The sequence below is a fragment of the Xenopus laevis genome, chromosome 5L (genome assembly GCF_017654675.1).
Source record: "Xenopus laevis strain J_2021 chromosome 5L, Xenopus_laevis_v10.1, whole genome shotgun sequence".
Taxonomy (NCBI): domain Eukaryota; kingdom Metazoa; phylum Chordata; class Amphibia; order Anura; family Pipidae; genus Xenopus; species Xenopus laevis.
In genome coordinates, this window is record NC_054379.1 from 118,550,060 (window position 1) to 118,569,076 (window position 19,017).

Sequence of the window (19,017 nt, forward strand, 5' to 3'; positions counted from 1 at the left end):
TGAGCAACAAGTTACTCACAAGACACTGATTAAGCCAGAGTAGTAAAGTCTGCTCCATCACAATATCTAGTGGGTGAGATTAAAATATATACGTTTGTTTTTAATAGATGAGTAAAGAATCTGTAAATGCATTCTGCCTATTTCATGAGGAAGTGGAAACACTGAAAAAATGTTGTGTCCTTACTCGATGCAGTGTCATTGAATAGTATTTAAATCTTTAATGCCTTCCACATTAGTCTGTTTGTAATAAAAGGTTATTGCTAGTATTCAAATCACAACTCATTTTGCTAGTATTCAAATCACAACTCATTAAGTGATCAGTAAAACCCAAATTAAATTAGCACCCTGTAAGCCAGTTTAATGGCTGGTGGCATAACTACTGCAAAGTAGAGCATATGGCTGTGATCACTGTCTATTCTTCCATTTTATTAGCTTATTTGGCTTGTGGGGTTGTATAAAGCAGATACATATCCTATTACTTGCTTCCTATTCTCTAGAATACTTGCATTGGGCACATTATGGCTGCCTAGTCCTGCTGCTGTTATTATGGCAGTCATTTCACATTCACATCTAGTCCCATTGCCCTCAGCCATATGACAGATTTAGTTCAGTAATGAATACTGAGCTGCAGTTGGAAATTCCTGAATTAAATATAAATAAAAATCACTTTCATACAGAAGTGTAAAGGGGACTGATATGCAAAAATATATATTTAGCCTTTGTATTCATTAGGGATGCACCGAATCCACTATTTTGGTTTCGGCTGAATCCTAAGCGAAAGATTCTGCCGAATCCGAATTTGCATATGCAAATTAGGGATGGGAAGGTGAAACATTTTTACTAACTTGTTTTGTGACAAAAAGTCATGCGATTTCCCTCCCATCGCTAATTTGTATATGCCAATTCGGATTTGGTTCGGCCGAGCAGGATTCAGCCAAATCCGAATCCTGCCTAAAAAGGCAGAATCCAGGCCGAATCCCAAACTGAATCCTGGATTCGGTGCATCCCTAATATTCATGCACTCAGATCCCTAGATCCCAGAATCTGTCTTTCCTTCCATAAGGAAAAAAACTGTGACAACAACTGCTGGCTTTGCTATGAGTGCCGGGAGTTGTTGCTCTGATTGGTTGGAGGGCTGCAAGTTTGGATCCCTGGCCCAGCCTGTGGCATACGACTCTCTGAATTGATATGAGATTAATCCCAGGTAGGTATTCACTGTAGATGTGCTGCTATTCATATTATAACATTGTATTGAGAAGTATCTGGCACTGTTCTCCTAAAAGATGACCGACATCCATGTGTGCTAATGAGATAATTCATCATTCTCATTGCAATCAGGTTCTGCTAATATAAATGATCGCAGCATGATGGGGAAGCGTGACAGTGAGATGGCTGTTGTGTTTCAAGACACAGAGACTGTTCCATCGGTCATGGATGGCGAGACTTATGAAGCTGGAAAATTTGCCCTGTCTCTTAGGCTGCATTGTTTCAGGTACATAAACTACTCATTTTCTTGGAAGCACACAGACCGCTCAGTATTTCATGGTTTGAGGAGCTATTTAGTAGCAATGTCGGACTGGGGTTGCTGTCTCAGACGCAACACCCCATAGCCCCTCCCCCGGCCACTTTTATTTTGCTGCGACTGAGCCCAAGAGAGAGGTCAGGGGCAGGAACAACAATTGTCACTGTGCATTCATGTTTTATAAATATTCATGCAAACATCCTTACATACAATGCATTGTCTTTTATGTGATACCTATGTCTGTACCCCTTGTGCAGGCTGATTCTTGGCTGCCTTAATGATCCTTCTGCCAACATCCAAGATCCTGTAAGTGACAAATTTTTCAAAGAAGTGTGGGTTGCAACTGCGGCACGCAATACCACTATTTTTGATAAGGTGAGAATTATTTCCTACTAAATCTGTGTGTGTGTCCCTAGAGGTCAACTTCCAGTGTCTTTTAAACATCAGGTTTGCTTGGATGTTGCATTTTATGTTATATGTACAATTTGTCTTCATTCCATTCTACCTTTTAATGCTAAAGCGGTTTTTGTAAAGTAGTCATTTCAGGAGAATACGTTATGCTTAAAGGGGTTGTTCACCTTTAAATTAACTTTTTGTACGGTGTAGAGCAGAGGTTGGGGACCACACAAGCATGAAAAAGTCCCTTGGGTTGTCAAATAAGGACTGTAATTGGTTTTTTGGTAGCCCCTATGTGGACTGGCAGTCTACAGGAGACTCTACTTGGCACTATACTTAGTTTTTATGCAAATAAAATGTGCTTCCAAGCCTGGAATTCAAAAATAAGCACCTGCTTTGAGGACAGTGAGAGCAATATCCACAGGGTTGGAGAGCAACATGTTGCTCCCTAGCTACTGGTTGGGAATCACTGGTGTTGAGAGTGATATTCTGAGTGATATTCTGAAACTATTTGCAATTGGTTTTCGTAGTTAGTTAGCTTTTTATTTAGCAGCTCTCCAGTTTGCAATTTCAGCAGTCTGGTTGCTAGGGAGCATATTACCTTAGCAACCATGCACTGATTAAATAAGAACTGGAAAATTAATAGGAGAGGGCCTGAATAGAAAGATGAGTGATAAAAAGTAGCAGTAACAAATGTGTAGCCTTACAGAGCATTTGTTTTTTAGATCGGGTCCGTGATCCCCATTGAAAGCTGGAAAGAATCAGAAGGCAAATAATTCAAAAACTACAACAAATAATAATAATAATAGATCATAATAATAATAGAATGAAGACCAATTAAAAAGTTACTTAAAATGGGCCCTTCTATAACATACTAAAAACATACTAAAAGTTAACTTGAAACCACCTCTTTAAAATGACCATAATAATATATAGCATTCCTGAAGCTCGCAGCAGCTGAAGGGCCACTTGTGTTGCACAGAAAATGCTAAATGTGTCTGAGGTTTCCATTTATATTTTCTCCTTATGATGTCCAGGTCTTTAGATGCCTTCCCAGTGATGAAGTTCATTATTTTTTCCACCTTCCCGAGTACCTTTCCAAGCCAGGACTCGCAACGCAAGATCGCGTGAAAGCGCAGGAAGAATTACAGAGAATCAAAGGTTTCGTGGTGCAGTTCCCCTTTTTCTTCCTAGCCGAAGAAAACCTCTTGCCCTCGGTTGGCACAAAAGAAGCCATGGTTCCCATGGAAACATGGACCTGAACAAAATGTTTTGCCTGGGGCACAGCACATGAAAAATCTTGCACACGTTAAATGGCACAACCAACTTCCAAAAAGGAATGGAGAGGACATGTTGTGCATCAGAACTGGTACCACTGGGGAGGGGGGGTACTCGTTTGGTTCCACACACTCTTTCACCCGTTACATTTGTTCAAGCAGCGCAGGAGTTAATCACAGTCAATTATTTAATACCACTAAATGAAACACGGCTCCTGTATATATTTAACAGCACACACAGCCACTACATCTCTTTTTTTCTGGGCCCAGGGAATGGTATATTCAAGGTTTTAAGGCTGGAAAAGAAGAGTAAATCTTATAAGTGATTATCTGTTTTTTTAATATTTCAATTAGATGTGTTTATTGTTATTTATACCTGTATGCTGGCTAGACAGTTATATGTGGCTTAATTCTCACTTATCCATGGTCTACACACATTTAGATAGGACTGGTAAATAAACCATACAGCTGAGGGTGGTGTGTGTGTAAGTCATGTGCCTAATAGAACTGCATTCTATGTCAGACATACAGTATTTCTATTTGGGGGCATTAATCAATTCTATGGAGACTACCAGTCACATAAACCAAAGTTCTTTCATATGGAATAGATTTCTTCCAACTGTTCTACTAAAGCCCTGCAGGGGGAGCTGTCACTCAGCATCACAAAACTCTTCAAATACATACATGAAATTCCATACAGGAACATGTCGTTGTTGATACGCTATTAGTGTAATGAAGCAAAACAGTGTCAGTGTCTCTGAATGGGTGGAACATTCGGCTCCATTTTTAAGGGCCCACAGTTCTCCATCCCAAGCCTTTGTTTTTTAATACAAACGGCATTTAGCATTAATGTTTCAGATAACATTAACAAGACACATTTTATAAAACCCACAGAATATCTCAACTTATTTCCAAAGCTTCTGACCTTCATTACCAATGGTTCCTTGTGTAAGAGGCTGACACTGAGGCTAAAGAGGGGAGAGCATGGTGTGTATTAGTGATGTGCGGGTTGAGTTTTTCTTGATCCGCCCACTCCCAACCCAAAGCGGCCCCAATCTGTCCCCTCTATAGACCTGCGCCCAACCCACCCCATGGTGATGTCACGTAAAGGGCAGGTGTGAGTCTATAAATTGACAAGCTGGAAGCCGACAGTGTGAGGTTGAGATCCTGGAGATTTGTTTGTTGTAGCCAAGGGTAAACCCGTGGGTTTTGGGCCGGCCCACATCACTACTTTTTTGGGACCAACCACCATTTGTGGTATCTTTACTGCAGTCTTTTTATACATGTTAGATATTGTCTTCCCATAAGTGGTTGTACGTGGGGTTCTTTGCTCCTCTTCGTCACATTCCATTAGGCAGGTAGAATTGTCCATAATATAGAACCATAATACAGGATCCTTATTCTGCTACATAAAAGGAATACTCGACCCAAAAACTGAATATAAACTGTCGCCTTGTGTATTACGTTTTTTCTTCTGTAGAAATAATAACATGAAAGACTGATAACCTGACCCAGGACTGAAGCAATTCCTGGGGATTATACGGTATAAAAGCAGCGCAAATTATAGTAAAGCTAAAACCTGACACTTTTCAGCTTGGTTTCTGACATGGCCTGCCTTTACAAACTGATTATATGAAATATATATATAATACACAAAAGCCATGAATATCTTGTAAATTATTTCCTATAAACTGTGAGTTCTGATGTCATTTCTGTCACAAGACTGACCGAAACTGTATTATAATAAATAAAGTACCCCCAGTTGCAAAATATAAGGATATTAGAAGTTACCTCTGAGTTCCATGACCTGTATAAAAACACTCGACCTTCGGCCTTGTGTTTTTATATGGGCATGAAACTCCTCGGTAACTTATAATATCCTTATATTTTACAAGAGGGGGTACTTTATTCACTATATATACATATACACACACAAAATCCTAATTATAAGCATCTAATTTAAAAAACAGTTACTTCTTTATTCTCAAAATGATCTAAGACCGTTCTCAAGGTCCAGCCGGTCTTACATCAGGACTGAAATGTCGATCCATACGTTATGTTTTTAACATATTCGGGGGAATGTAATAAAAGTCAGTAATGAAAAAATGTGAAAAGTTTTGCCTTTGCGGGAACAAATTTAGCTTTCCGCAAATTTAATATAGCTTTTGCAAACCCGGAAACTGTTTAGCGCCCACTTCCAACAGTGGAAGACCGTATTCGAATTTTATAGTTTGCGCCAATGCGCAGTCAATGTAATAAAACTTCTTACTGAAAAAGTCGTTATGTTTGCTCCAAAAGATTACGACACCTTCAAGCACTTCTTAAGAGTGAGCAATTATAATTCGCAATGCAATAACAGTTTAAGGAACAATATTACATTGCAAGTGCGAATTGTTTTACTCTTTGCGACTTTAATTACATTCCTCCCTGACTTTTTTTTTTTTTAAATCCAGTGTGCGATGCTTATAATTAGGGTTGTTGCGGATATGCAGCAGCAACAATCTTTTTATAGTCCCCTAATGTATTCTCAATGTCTAATTGCACATAGAATTATTGTATAGTAACATATTGCTATACTGATTTGTACTCTGTGTCTGTATTAATGAAATGTATGATAGAGCAATGTCACATCCAATGATTTCTTATCAGCTTTAGTTTCATGGTTTACATTTCACTTTGCTTTGTTTTATCAAACTGTGGAACAGAGTATTATTTTGGTCCTTCATTTTAAATATTTTCTTTTTTTAATCCGTTCACAAAATGAAGTAATTAGGAGTCTAGTACAGAATCATTTATTTATTTAGTTGATATATTGTTGTTTAAGTTGTGTCTAGGGTTGCCACCTTCTGTCCCGCAGAACTCCGGGCAGGGGGCGGAGCTGTGACATAATGGGATGGGACTGTAATGCGTCAGGGGTGGGCCATGATGTCAGGGGCGGAGCTATGACATGGCGATTGGCCGATGGCCACGTCAATCATAGGGACTACAGCCCGGCAAAAAAGGCAGTTTTTACCCAGACAACTCCTCAAAACCAGAAAGGTGGCAACCCTAGTTGTGTCCGTGTTTAATAGCACATTCTTGCAGTACAATTGCGCATGCCTTTTGGTGGCTCAGATTCTTACCACATAAACCACTTCCTGCACTCAGGGCCCACCTTTTCCTGGGGTTTAGCAGATTGAGACTCTGTGCTGCACCTTTAATTTACTCTCTACCATAATAATAGTCCATTTTAAACCCATCTACATGTAAAGTAACACAAACAGCCAATACACACATTGAGGTAACATTTATTTCATATTTCTATTCTGACCTGTTTAATAAATTCCACCATTGCCTTTCCATGAATCCTGAAAGCACAGGCTCTGGCTCCTTAAATATTATTGTGTTCCCATTGTATAACCAAATAAAGGCACAGCTCACATGGAGGCACATTTATTTATCAAAGGTAGAATTTCGAATTTTTAAAGGGTTGGTTCACTTTTAGAATGTTACAGAATTGCCAGTTCTAAGCAACTTTTCAATTGTTCTTCATTATTTATTTATTATAGTTTTTTAATTACATGCCTTCTTCTCCTGACTCTTTCTGGCTTTCAAAAGGGAGTCACTGATCCCATCTAAAAACAAATCCTCTCTAAAGCTACACATTTATTGTTATTGATACTTTTAATTACTAATTTTTCTGTTCTGACCCTCCCCTATTAATATTCCGTATTCTCATTCAAATCAATGCATGGTTGCTAGGGTATTTTGGACCCTAGCAACCAGATTGCTGACACTGCAAACTGGAGAGCTGCTGAATAAAAAGCTAAATAACTCAAAAACCACAAATAATAAAAAAGGAAATCATAGTTAAAGTTAACTCAAAGGTGAACAGCCCCTTTAAAAACTCCAATGAATTCGACCAATCGAAATTTATTAAAAAAAATTGAATTTCCTATACTCGGGTGAATAGAATCGACCCGAAAACTCAAATCAAATTTGATTCAAGTTTTAAAAACTCGATTAGAGTTTTTTTCTCCAAAAAAAAACCTTGAATGTCAGGAAAGCTGCCAACTTGATCCCAGGACGTCTTCCATTGACTAAAACAGCAATTTGGCAGGTTTTAGGTGGTAAATAGTCGAATTTGAGTTCTTAAAGGGACAGTGTATGATAAATCTCGAAAATCGAATTAGAATTTTTAAAAAACACTAATCTAATTTGAACAATTCCCTAGTCGAATTTGACAGTTTTGGCCATAAAAAAAACTCAAAAATTTGACCCTTGAATAAATCTGCCCCATAGTGTTCAGTCACTCTTCACACAACACACATGTGTAACAGGAGACCTCATATAAACTGACTAAAGCTGCTTTTCTGCTACAACTCCAAACTCCATTCGACCAATCATTTACCACTAAATATGCCCGGGTCTCTCTCCCACTTCATCCATTGGCAAATGAAGGAATAATAAAGATTAGATTGTTGGAAGGGGATCGTCTTTGTTGTGGGATACTCAACTCATTTATTTGATCAGTTTATTCAAAATGGTAACGTATAATAGAGAAGAAGACTTTTACCCAAACATTGCCATATAATGAAATAATACAGGAATATTCCTTCTATGAAGGTTGTACAATACTGCTATCTGTACTAGATGTCTTTGGCAATGTAATATTGTATCTTAGAGCGTAACTGTAATTTGATTTGATTTTAAATAAATATATTTAAAGGTTAAATAAAATATTATTTAAAAAAAACAAAAACGTTTATTATTTCAAGTGAATTCTGCTCATAACCAGCACATATGTCTTATACATGTAACTGTCTCCTCCTTATAAGCAAGAATAACAGGTGAAAGTGTTCTCATGTAACTGTGGGTATAGCACATAATAAGCTGGAGATGGAGCTGACTATATCCATGAAACAGACCTTGAAGTGACTGGTGCACTGTGTGAGCCACATGCATCATTAAAGACTTTATATGGAATGTCAGCTCACTTATGATGAAGTCTCTTGCTTATGTGAAGAATATGATTAAGTCACTTGATGGAGTAAAGCAGATGAAACTGGAATATAGGAAAGGGGAAGATAAATCAAGGCTTCCATGTTGGGTTCATTAGATCGGATCAGAATGCAGGTGATACAGGTGGTCGGATCGCGGGACCACATGCCCAAGCAAGATAATTACATTGGGTGTGAAACAAGTATTTTGGCAGTTTGCACTTGTCTATAAAACAAAATACACCCATTCCTGACTATGGATGAACTATTCCGTTTGGGATTCAGCCTTTTTCAGCAGGATTCGGGTTCAGCTGACTCTTCAGGCCTGGCCAAACTGAATCTGCAGACGGGAAGGGAAATCACGTACATTTTTGTCATAAGTAAATATGCAAATTAGGATTTGGTTCAGTATCGGTCTTTCATGAGGAATTTGGGGATTGTGCCGAATCCCAAACAGTGGATTTAGTGTATCCCTTTGCCTGACATAAGATGCCTCTATCATCATTATTTTACTGTAATCACTTGTGCACCATAAATGACATGCCCAGATACCGACACCTCACCCAGACCCACTCTCCCCCAGTAGTGATGTGGGGACCGACCCAATACCCACGGGTTCGGGCCGACTTCGCAGGCTCCTTTCCAGGGCAGGCTACGGGTTGAACTCTTCTGACTGCTCTCTCCACCCGCGACATTCCAAATGCTGGCTTCCAACTTCCGGGTTGAACTTCTATAGACGTGTGCCTCTTGCCCTGCCCATTTTGTGACTTCAGCGGGCGGGTCGTCGCAGGTCTATAAAAGGAACCCAGAAGTTGAAGTAGTGATTCCAGTCATTATATGTAACTGTTTTACATCAACATTGTCCCCACTGCATGTGTTATGCCCCCTCTGTAATCTGAAGTCCTGCTCCTATCTGCACTCAACACTTCCCTGAGCAGCTAGAGATCAAGGGCAGGTTTTTGAGCAGGTGGCTGGGGCCTACATTTAGCAAATACAGAAAGGTCTAGGTGCAGATGTTTTAGAACAAAGTCTTTCTTTTAGTGTTTTCTCTGGAGAAGAGGCGCTTGCTCTGGGAAATGATTGCTCTTTACAAGTACATAAGAGAACAATATAGACAGATAGCGGGGGATCAAAGAAGCAGATGCCGTGCCTTTATATTTCAGGAACAGAAGTTTAACTTGAAGCACAAAGATTCCTCACAAGAGAGGACCGTGGAATGCTCTGCTGGGTCATATTGTGGTGACAGATTTCATGAACACCTTTAACAGTGGTTTGGATGATTTATTAGACCAGTATAACATCTAAAGCTATTGTGATCTTGATCTTAGTTTAGTCTAGCTACAGGTATGTATGTATATATGTATTTCGCACATATATATCTATATAAAAATCAACATTCACTCTTCTGGGAAGACTTTCTACTAGGGTTTTGAACATTGATGATAAGATCTGCTTCCATTCAGCCACAAGAATTACTGAGGTGGGGGTATTCATTCTGGGGATTGGGCCTCACAATTGGCATTCAGAGCTTTGTGCAGGTCAATCCACTTCAACACCTATTTCATGAAACCATTTCTGTATAGACCTTACTCTGTGCATGCGATTACTATCCTGCTGACACAGCCAAGAAGAAAGCATAGAAATATTAAAAATGTGTGATGTAGTGGCATCTGTGTCTGTAATGCTATGGGCCATAAAGTGTAGGTGGATTGTGTGTTTGAAATATAGTATGTACACCACAGAGATATTAAACTGATTGCGATCTGCTGTTTAAAGGGGTTGTTCACCTTTAAATACCTTTATAGTATGTTGTAGAGCGTAATATTCTGAAACAATTTACAACAATTTGCCGAGTCAAAAGAAAAAGGCAAATAATTAAAAAATTATGAAAATTAAAAAATGAAAGCTGAAAAGTTGCTTACAATTGGCCATTCTATAACATACTAGAGGTTAAAGGTGAACCACCCCTTTAAAGTTGGCCTATATCTATTTCTAAGCCATTTTCATACAACATCTGAGAGGTCTCCTGTGTAGTATGTATTCATGTTCCGCCATCTATAAACTTTAAAGACTAAAGGTGGCCATACACAGGTATCGCCAAATGAGCAGATCTTTCTCCAACATGCCCACATTGAAGTGGCCCTAGGGCCCAACGATTGGATCAGAATGGAGGCGATACGGGCGGTCGGATCATGGGACCAAATCAACTAACAGAATCTGACGGGATTTTTTTACCAACTTTCAGCCAGATATCAATCAGGGACACCTGTTGGATGGCCCCACACACGGGCCAATAAGCTGCCTACTCTGTCCGTCGGCAGCTTTTATCGGCTCGTTTATGGGGGCCTTTAAGAGCTGTAAATATTGGGGGAAAATGTTTTAATCTTTGCAATACTGAATGTTTATGGTATAGAAAAAGGGAAAACCAATAACAATGGCTTAGATATGGTACGCAGACACAGAATGTGAGGGGCCACCGAAGGGGGGGGTCGTGGGCCGCCAGTTGGACAGCCCTGCTCTCTAGGAGCGAAGAACCGAACAGGATAGTTATTGAGCAGTTCTTGGCTCCAACAAGGAGATAAGTGGGGTTAGTACCCTTGTGGTGTCCAATTTGCAAGACAGGGACACGAGTGGGTGAGCTGAGCTGAGAGGTCAGGGAAAGAACCAGGAAGCAAGATACCAATGTGAGATCCCTAGTGCTGGGGAAGTCACCAGAACAGGCTGTCCTACCCACTGACAGGGATTATTCTACAAAGTCCACGTGTGAAGGGTTTCCACTGATGTTGCCTAAAGGTGTGAACTGCTTCTCCTCTCCTGTTCAATCCACTGATGTGCTATGATTGATGTTGTCTGATAGTGACCTGCTTATCCTCTCTTGTTCAATAAACCAGTTATTTGTTTGAAGCATAACCCTCTGGATTTGCTTTTCCTTTCAAGCTCCCTCACTGGCACCAGGAGGGATCCAGAAGCTACTGGACGGTAAAGTGTTAAAAGAAGGGCACCACAACTGCAGCCTAGTACTGTACTCATAGTCACTAATTCTCACATAAAAACACACTCATGGGTGGGCTACATGTATTAAAGCAGTGTTGTCTGACAAGGCGTATCTCACTGTAACCAGTCCCTGTAATGATGAAGTACAGTTGTGGGTAACCCTATGGGCAAATCTCAAGAGCTTGGACTTCTTATCACTAGATTAGTGGTGTATGGATGTACAGAGAGAGCTAGAAACAGGCATGTGTTTGAATGACAGATAATTTGTCCACATGACTGAAATGAATAAATGATTATTTGATAATAAATATGGCAGGACAAGAAGTGTGACAAAGTCACAGCCGAGGAAGCCTCAGATTATTCATATCAGTTTCCGGCCTGTGAAGCTTGCATTCTAATGCGATTCACATAGCTTGCATTCTAATGCGATTCACATATTTGCCCATCAGTTGCAGGAAAAGGATGCAATTCTGGTTTTTCATTGCTTCTTCCAGCATCATCTTGCCTGAATCCTAATCTTGTAAAAAACACATTTATGTGTGGCTTAAAAACCCAGAGAAAAGAAAAGTTGCTGTAATGAGTTTAATAAGGAAATATCATTGATATGTTATAGTAATTTGCAATTATTTACACTTGAATCTAGGGGAGTATCAGAGGTAAGACACATTATAAACTAGAGACTTATGATTGGTTTGTGTTTGCTCAGTATTATATACTGGATAAAGAATCTGGCATTTAGAGGAGTTCCATGGCCATATAAAGACATGAAGCTGCAGTGCTGTAATTAAGGTCATGGATCCCTGAGCTGACCCCTAATAGCCTTACATTTTATCTAAGGGTTTATCCATTCAAGGAGAGGCCTGTCCGGATTCCCTAATTTGGAAAGCCTTTACAAAATCTGAGTCAAAACCGGATAGGTGACAACCCTACGCCAGTGAGAGAAGACTTGTGAGGACTCTTCATCAGGGACGCCCACTGCGGTGATCTTTCTCCTTCACTTGCCGGTTCTCAAGATACAATTAAAGATCAGCACCACAGGCTATGGAAAAAAACAAATAACAGAATCTAGTGCATCATTTTAATTTATGATGGGGAGAGAGATATTCTGAGACAATTTGCAATTGGTCTGCATTTCTTATTATTTGTGGTTTTTGAGTTATTCACCTTTTTGCTCAGCTGCTCTCCAGTTTGCATTTTTTAGAAATCTGGTAGCTATGGTCCAACTTATCCTACTATGCATTAATTTTGATATGAGACTGGAATATGAATAGGAGAGGGCCTTAATTGAAAGGTGAGTAATAAATAGTAGCAATAACAATACATTTGTAGCCTTACAGAGCATTTGTTTTTAGATGGGGACAGTGACCACCATTTGAAGGCTGGAAAGTGTTTGAGGAAGGAGGCAATCGTTCAAAAACTATAAAAAGAAAAAATGAAGGCCAATTGAAAAGTTGCTTAGAATTATATAACATACTAAAAGTTAACGTAAAGGTAGGGATGCACCGGATCCTTGGTAAAAGATTTGGCCTAATACCAAACCGATTCCTAATTCACATTTGCAAACTAGGGTCAGGAAAGGAAAAAGTGGACAAAATTCTTCTTTCGTGACAAAAAGTCCTACCCCCCATATTTACATATGCAAATTAGGATTCGGTTCGGCCGAATCTGAATCCTGCTGAAAAAGGCCGAATCCCGAAACTAATCCTGGATTCGGTGCTTCCCTTCTTAAAGGTGAAACACCCCTTTACCTTTTGTGGAACAACATTTTGCTCTGTTTGTAGTCACATTTAACAATTTAAAATTATACAAACTCCTACATAAAAATCTCAAGCCAAAGCAAAACTGAAGGATGAACAGATGGTGAGAATGGAGTCACTAATTCATAGGTCTAAATTACTAGTGAGACTTAGTACTGTCTTAGTTCCCTTTTTGTACATTGCCGTAACAAAACAACAATCCACGTAGATCCATTACCCCAAGAGCCAACAAGGGTCTTAACCTTCAGCTTCTATTCAGGATATTAAATAAACCACAGACACTGGCCACAAAGAAACTGTGTTTTTAAATTGGTTATCTAAAAAAACTCCATCATTGATGGATATCCTCACTCTCTTTAATCACCTCTCCTGGCAAGAAGCAATAAGAGTAAAGACCGCTGAACCCCATCTCAAACAATCTTTTATCAAAACGGGGTCAATATTTTGGGACCAATTTGATTCTAGTTGCAAATCTGGAACTTTGGGATTGCTACAGTTATAACTCATTCTGTAATGGCTAATTCCGAATGTTTCCTGTTCACAACACTATAAATACTATACTATAAGAAGTATACTATAAGTATTCTGCTTGTTTAGTGTTTAATATTTACTGGAGCCTTGTTAGGTATGGTTTAATATGGTTTACTTACTTCAGATCTAATAACAGTCTAGGTGATGAAACCAATAATTATTTGTAATTGGTTGTCCTTCTATACTATTAGTCACCTTAAACTGTATAGACTTATTTCATAGTCCAGCATTTGACTTCTGTTGTTTATGTAAAACACAATAAAAATCTTGAAAAAAAAACCCCCAAAGAAACCAGAGTATTCAAAAACAAATCCTGTTGATTCCTTCCTTTGCCTTGTTCTAAATCATTTAGGGCTTTTTTTTGTACCCATGAGGCTCATTCAAACAGAGATGGGGAGCAACACAGGCATGAATAATATTCCTGAGGATGACAAATAGGATTGTGATTGGCTAGTCCCGTATGTGGGCTGGCAGCCTACAGGAGGCTTTGTTTGGCAGTTATCTGGTTTTTATGCGACCAAAACTTGCCTCCAAATCAGGAATTCAAAAATATGCATCTGCTTTGAGGCCACTGGGAGCAACATCCAAGGGGTCGGTGAACTCATCATGGTTGGGGATCACTGCTGTACACCATATATGTGTTTAGCTGAATATAGTGACCCCATGTCCCTCCTTGTCAACTACAGAATTGGCTCACCGCTGGACATCTTTATACACTACTGGCTTGAAGTGGCTTCAACCCAATCCTCCCAGCATGCTCTACAGGATTCTCCTAAGATCTCTGGGTGGAAATGTTTTCAGTGATTGATTGGGATCGTACATCATTTAGCAGATAAATTACCAGTTATTAATCCGAATGAAGAAGGAAAACTGGGGTAGACCAATCAAACCAGGGGCACGGTGAGACTCGTTATTTCTGCAGAATGTTCCACTTTGGGGTTCTTGAACATAAAGTACTGTTGTTTATATGTAAAACACCTCACAAAAGAATGTGCATTGATCTTTTGCTAACAGAGAGATCTCAAGTGGTTTTGGTAAGAAGTGGAGACATGGAGGCAAATGGCTATTTATTGCTTCACCCTGGGCCTACGGCTGATTTGAGACACACAACATCAACTGAGAGGACAACGCTAGGGCTAGGATACTTGTGTACAGTGTGTAACACAAGCAGTTATTCCTGTGTGTGATTGTGGGTGTGGCCTCTGCAGAATACATGTGACACAGGGGGCATGTTGTTTCATTTGTGTGTGTATGACGTTCCCGGGATGTTTGGTATAAGAATGGTAGCCACCATTACCATCTTATCCGGAGTTCCTTTGTACCATAGTAGACTTGCCTGTGTGGCGTATTGTAAAGATGTAAATGAAATGACCACAAGATGGCGGCGTGGTACCTGATACCATGTAGCAACTTACACACAAGGAAGCCACACCTACACAGTAACATAAAGGGAATAAACACTCATTAGCACATTCATACACACACACATGGGGAGACTTACACACATAGGGAGCAAAATAAGTTTTTGGTTGAAGGGGCCAGACAAGAGGCAAAAATAGTAAACCATGCCCACTTTTAAGGACCCACTCTTCACAAGTTTGTTTTTAATATTGCAGCAAAATATGCCCTAAATCTAACAACCTGCAGTTTATACCTCACTAAGGACAGACTAATTGCTATGCTTGGGTTGCCGCGTTTCCAACACTGCAGTAAAGTATATTTGATGGACGATGGAAGCTGTAGGGGACGAGGGATATTGGAATCCCAAGTAAATGAACCTAAGGGAGTTATAGTTGCTTTCTTTTCAAGATTCAGAGTTTTGTGAATTTGTGTATGGCAGAATTAAGAATAATGGCTGCTAGTAGGAAGGACTGCATGAAGATGTGACATATCCATGGGTGTTGGGGACCAACTGTGAGCACATTATACTGTGAGATAAATCTCACCACCATCCAAATATACAATGGGAGCAGTGGGACCTGCACCCTAAAACATTATACAATGGAGCAGCACATTAAACAGTGAGGGGTTCTTGCACCCCAAGAGTGCATTATACAAAGAAAAGCAAAGGGTACTGGCACCACAAGAACATCCCATACACTGAGTTAATCAGCTAATAGCAGTGCATAGTTATAGAGGAAACAGATCCCATTGCAGCAGGGGGCTTGAGACGGTTACTCTCCTGAACACCCTGACCCTCATTGTATAACAGTGTTCTCCTCAGAAAAAATAGTGTTGGGTATGAAAAAAACTGAGCCGGCTGGGGGAACAAAACTAATAATAAAGGTGCCTCCCACTCCTCTGCATTTTGTAGAAGCCAAAGAACAATGTATAGATATACTGGAATCCATTTTCACACGTCATAGAAGAAGCAGTTTGCGACATGTCAAATATTGCACAAGTTTTCCTGTGCAACCAGGTTGGGTTGCCTAGTCAAGTTGGTTAGACCAAAGTCTTTCTTAAAAGCTACTGTATGGGCTGGTGTATTGTTCTGGATCTTTCTCCTTTCTCTATGACCATTTTTGGATACCTGTCTACGTAATACCATTTACTAAACCCTTAAATATAAAAACAAATAAAGAAAACATCTTTACACATTAAAGATTTTAGTTTAGTTATTTATTTATGATTATTATTTCACGTTATATACAAAACATGCTTTTCTTTATATAACTTTCAGATGAAGGTCCATGTGCGTAGCAATGTAGATTACAATAAGAATCCAGTATTTTTGTGGCTTCTTCTGATGCTGCTGCTGCTGCTCTTCGGTGGTGCTGTAGAGGGCTCAGGAGGTTTGGAGGGCTGCTGGTAGTGCTGTGGTAAGCTGGGGAGACACTGTTGGTGGAGCTGCGGTGGGGGAGGGCTCCTGGTGGTATTGGGGCAGGTTGGTGAGGCTGCGGTGGGGAGGGCCACTGGTGGTGTTGTGACAGGCTTGGGAAACACAGCTGGTGGAGCTGCGGTGGGGAAGGGTCGCTGGTAGTATTGCGAAAGGCTTGGGAGGACCCGCTGATGGAGCTGCGGTGCAGGAGGGCCACTGGTGGTGTTGGGGCAGGCTGGTGAGGCACCGCTGGTGGAGATACGGTGGGGAAGGGCCCCTAGTGGTATTGGGGCAGGTTGGTGAGGCACTGCTGATGAAGCTGCGGTGGGGAGGGCCACTGGTGGTGTTGTGGCAGACTTGGGAAACACTGCTGGTGGAACTGCGGAGGGGAAGGGCTCCTGGTGGTATTGGGAAAGCCTGGTGAGGCACCGCTGGTGGAGATGGGGTGGGCAAAGGCCCCTGGTGGTATTGGGGCAGGCTTGAAAGGCACCGCTGGTGGAGCTGCGGTGGGGAATGGCCGCTGGTGGAGCTGCAGTGGGGAAGGGCCATTGGTGGTATTGCGACAGGCTTGGGAGGCACCATTGGTGGAGCTGCGGTGGGGAAGGGCCCCTGGTGGTATTAGGGCAGGCTGGCGAAGCACCACTGGTGGAGCTGCGGTGGGGGAGGGCCACTGGTGGTGTTGTGGCACGCTTGGTAAATACCGCTGGTGGAATTACGGTGGGGAAAAGCCCCTGGTGGTATTGGGGCAGGTTTGAAAGGCACCGCTGGTGGAGCTGCGGTGAGGAAGGGCCTCTGGTGGTATTGCGACAGGCTTGGGAGGCACCGCTGGTGGAGCTGCGGTGGGTAAGGGCCACTGGTGGTGTTATGGCAGGCTTGGGAAATACCGCTGGTGGAATTAGGGTGGGAAGGGCCCCTGGTGGTATTGGGGCAGGCTAGAGAGGCACCGCTGGTGGAGCTGCGGTGGGAAAGGGCCCCTGGTGGTATTGCGACAGGTTTGGGAGGCAACACTGTTGGAGCTGTGGTGGGGTAGGGCCCCTGGTGGTATTCGGGCAGGTTGGTAAGGCACCGCTGGTGATGCTGCGGTGAGGAAATGCTCCTGGTGGTATTGGGGCAGACTAGTGGTGGGGAGGGCCACTGGTGGTGTTGTGGCAGACTTGGGAAACAACACTGGTGGAACTACGGAGGGGAAGGGCCCCTGGTGGTATTGGGGCAGGCTAGAGAGGCACCGCTGGTGGAGCTGCGGTGGGAAAGGGCCCCTGGTGGTATTGCGACAGGTTTGGGAGGCAACACTGTTGGAGCTGTGGTGGGGTAGGGCCCCTGGTGGTATTCGGGCAGGTTGGTAAGGCACCGCTGGTGAAGCTGCGGTGAGGAAATGCTCCTGGTGGTATTGGGGCAGACTAGTGTTGGGGAGGGCCACTGGTGGTGTTGTGGCAGACTTGGGAAACAACGCTGGTGGAACTACGGAGGGGAAGGGCCCCTGGTGGTATTGGGGCAGGCTAGAGAGGCACTGCTGGTAAAGCTGCGGTGGGGAAGGGCCCCTGGTGGTGTTTTGGCAGGCTAGGGAAACACCGCTGGTGGAATTACGGTGGGGAAGGGCACCTGGTGGTATTGGGGCAGGCTGGTGAGGCACCGCTGGTGGAAATGCAGTGGGGAAGGGCCCCTGTTGGTATTGGGGAAGCCTAGAGAGGCACCGCTGGTGGAGCTGCGGTGGGGAAGGGCCCCTGGTGGTATTGGGGCAGGCTTGAAAGGCACCGCTGGTGGAGCTGCGGTGGGAAAGGGCCCCTGGTGGTATTGGGGCAGGCTTGAAAGGCACCGCAGGTGGAAATGCAGTGGGGAAGGGCCCCTGTTGGTATTGGGGAAGCCTAGAGAGGCACCGCTGGTGTAGCTGCGTTGGGGAAGGGCCCCTGGTGGTATTGGGGCAGGCTTGAAAGGCACCGCTGGTGGAGCTGCGGTGGGGAAGGGCCCCTGGTGGTATTGGGGCAGGCTTGAAAGGCACCGCTGGTGGAGCTGTGGTGCAGGAGGGCCACTGGTGGTGTTGTGGCAGGCTAGGGAAACACCGCTGGTGGAATTACGGTGGGGAAGGGCCCCTGGTGGTATTGGGGCAGGCTAGAGAGGCACCGCTGGTGGAGCTGCAGTGAGGAAATGCCCCTGGTGGTATTGGGGCAGGCTAGAGAGGCACCGCTGGTGGAGCTGCGGTGGGGAAGGGCCCCTGGTGGTATTGGGGCAGGCTTGAAAGGCACCGCTGGTGGAGCTGTGGTGCAGGAGGGCCACTGGTAGTGTTGTGGCAGGCTAGGGAAACACCGCTAGTAGAATTACGGTGGGGAAGGGCCCCTGGTGGTATTGGGGCAGGCTAGAGAGGCACCGCTGGTGGAGCTGCAGTGAGGAAATGCCCCTGGTGGTATTGGGGCAGGCTAGAGAGGCACCGCTGGTGGAGCTGCGGTGGAAAAGGGCCCCTAGTGGTATTGGGGCAGGCTTGAAAGGCACCGCAGGTGGAGCTGCGGTGGGGAAGGACCCTGGTGGTATTAGGGCAGGCTGGCGAAGCACCGCTGGTGGAGCTGCGGTGGGGGAGGGCCACTGGTGGTGTTGTGGCAGGCTTGGGAAACACTGCTGGTGGAATTACGGTGGGGAAGGGCCCCCGGTGGTATTGGGGAAGGCTGGTGAGGCACCGCTGGTGGAGATGCGGTGGGGAAGAACCCCTGGTGGTGGTGGGGCAGGCTAGAGAGGCACCGCTGGTGGAGCTGCA

At 43.0% G+C, this 19,017-nt stretch overlaps 1 protein-coding gene across 3 annotated transcripts in view; it reads left to right on the forward strand.

The window, feature by feature from the left end:
• Window positions 1–4,473, forward strand: part of pld1.L (phospholipase D1 L homeolog) — a 107,836-nt gene extending 103,363 nt beyond the window's left edge. For 2 of the 3 annotated variants that reach the window (XM_041562040.1, XM_041562039.1), the window contains exons 25-27: window positions 1,339–1,492; window positions 1,780–1,897; window positions 2,956–4,473. In XM_041562040.1, the coding sequence (XP_041417974.1) occupies window positions 1,339–1,492; window positions 1,780–1,897; window positions 2,956–3,180 (497 nt within the window). In that variant the 3' untranslated portion in view covers window positions 3,181–4,473. 3 annotated transcript variants of the gene reach the window in all.
• The last annotated feature ends 14,544 nt before the right edge of the window (window positions 4,474–19,017 follow it).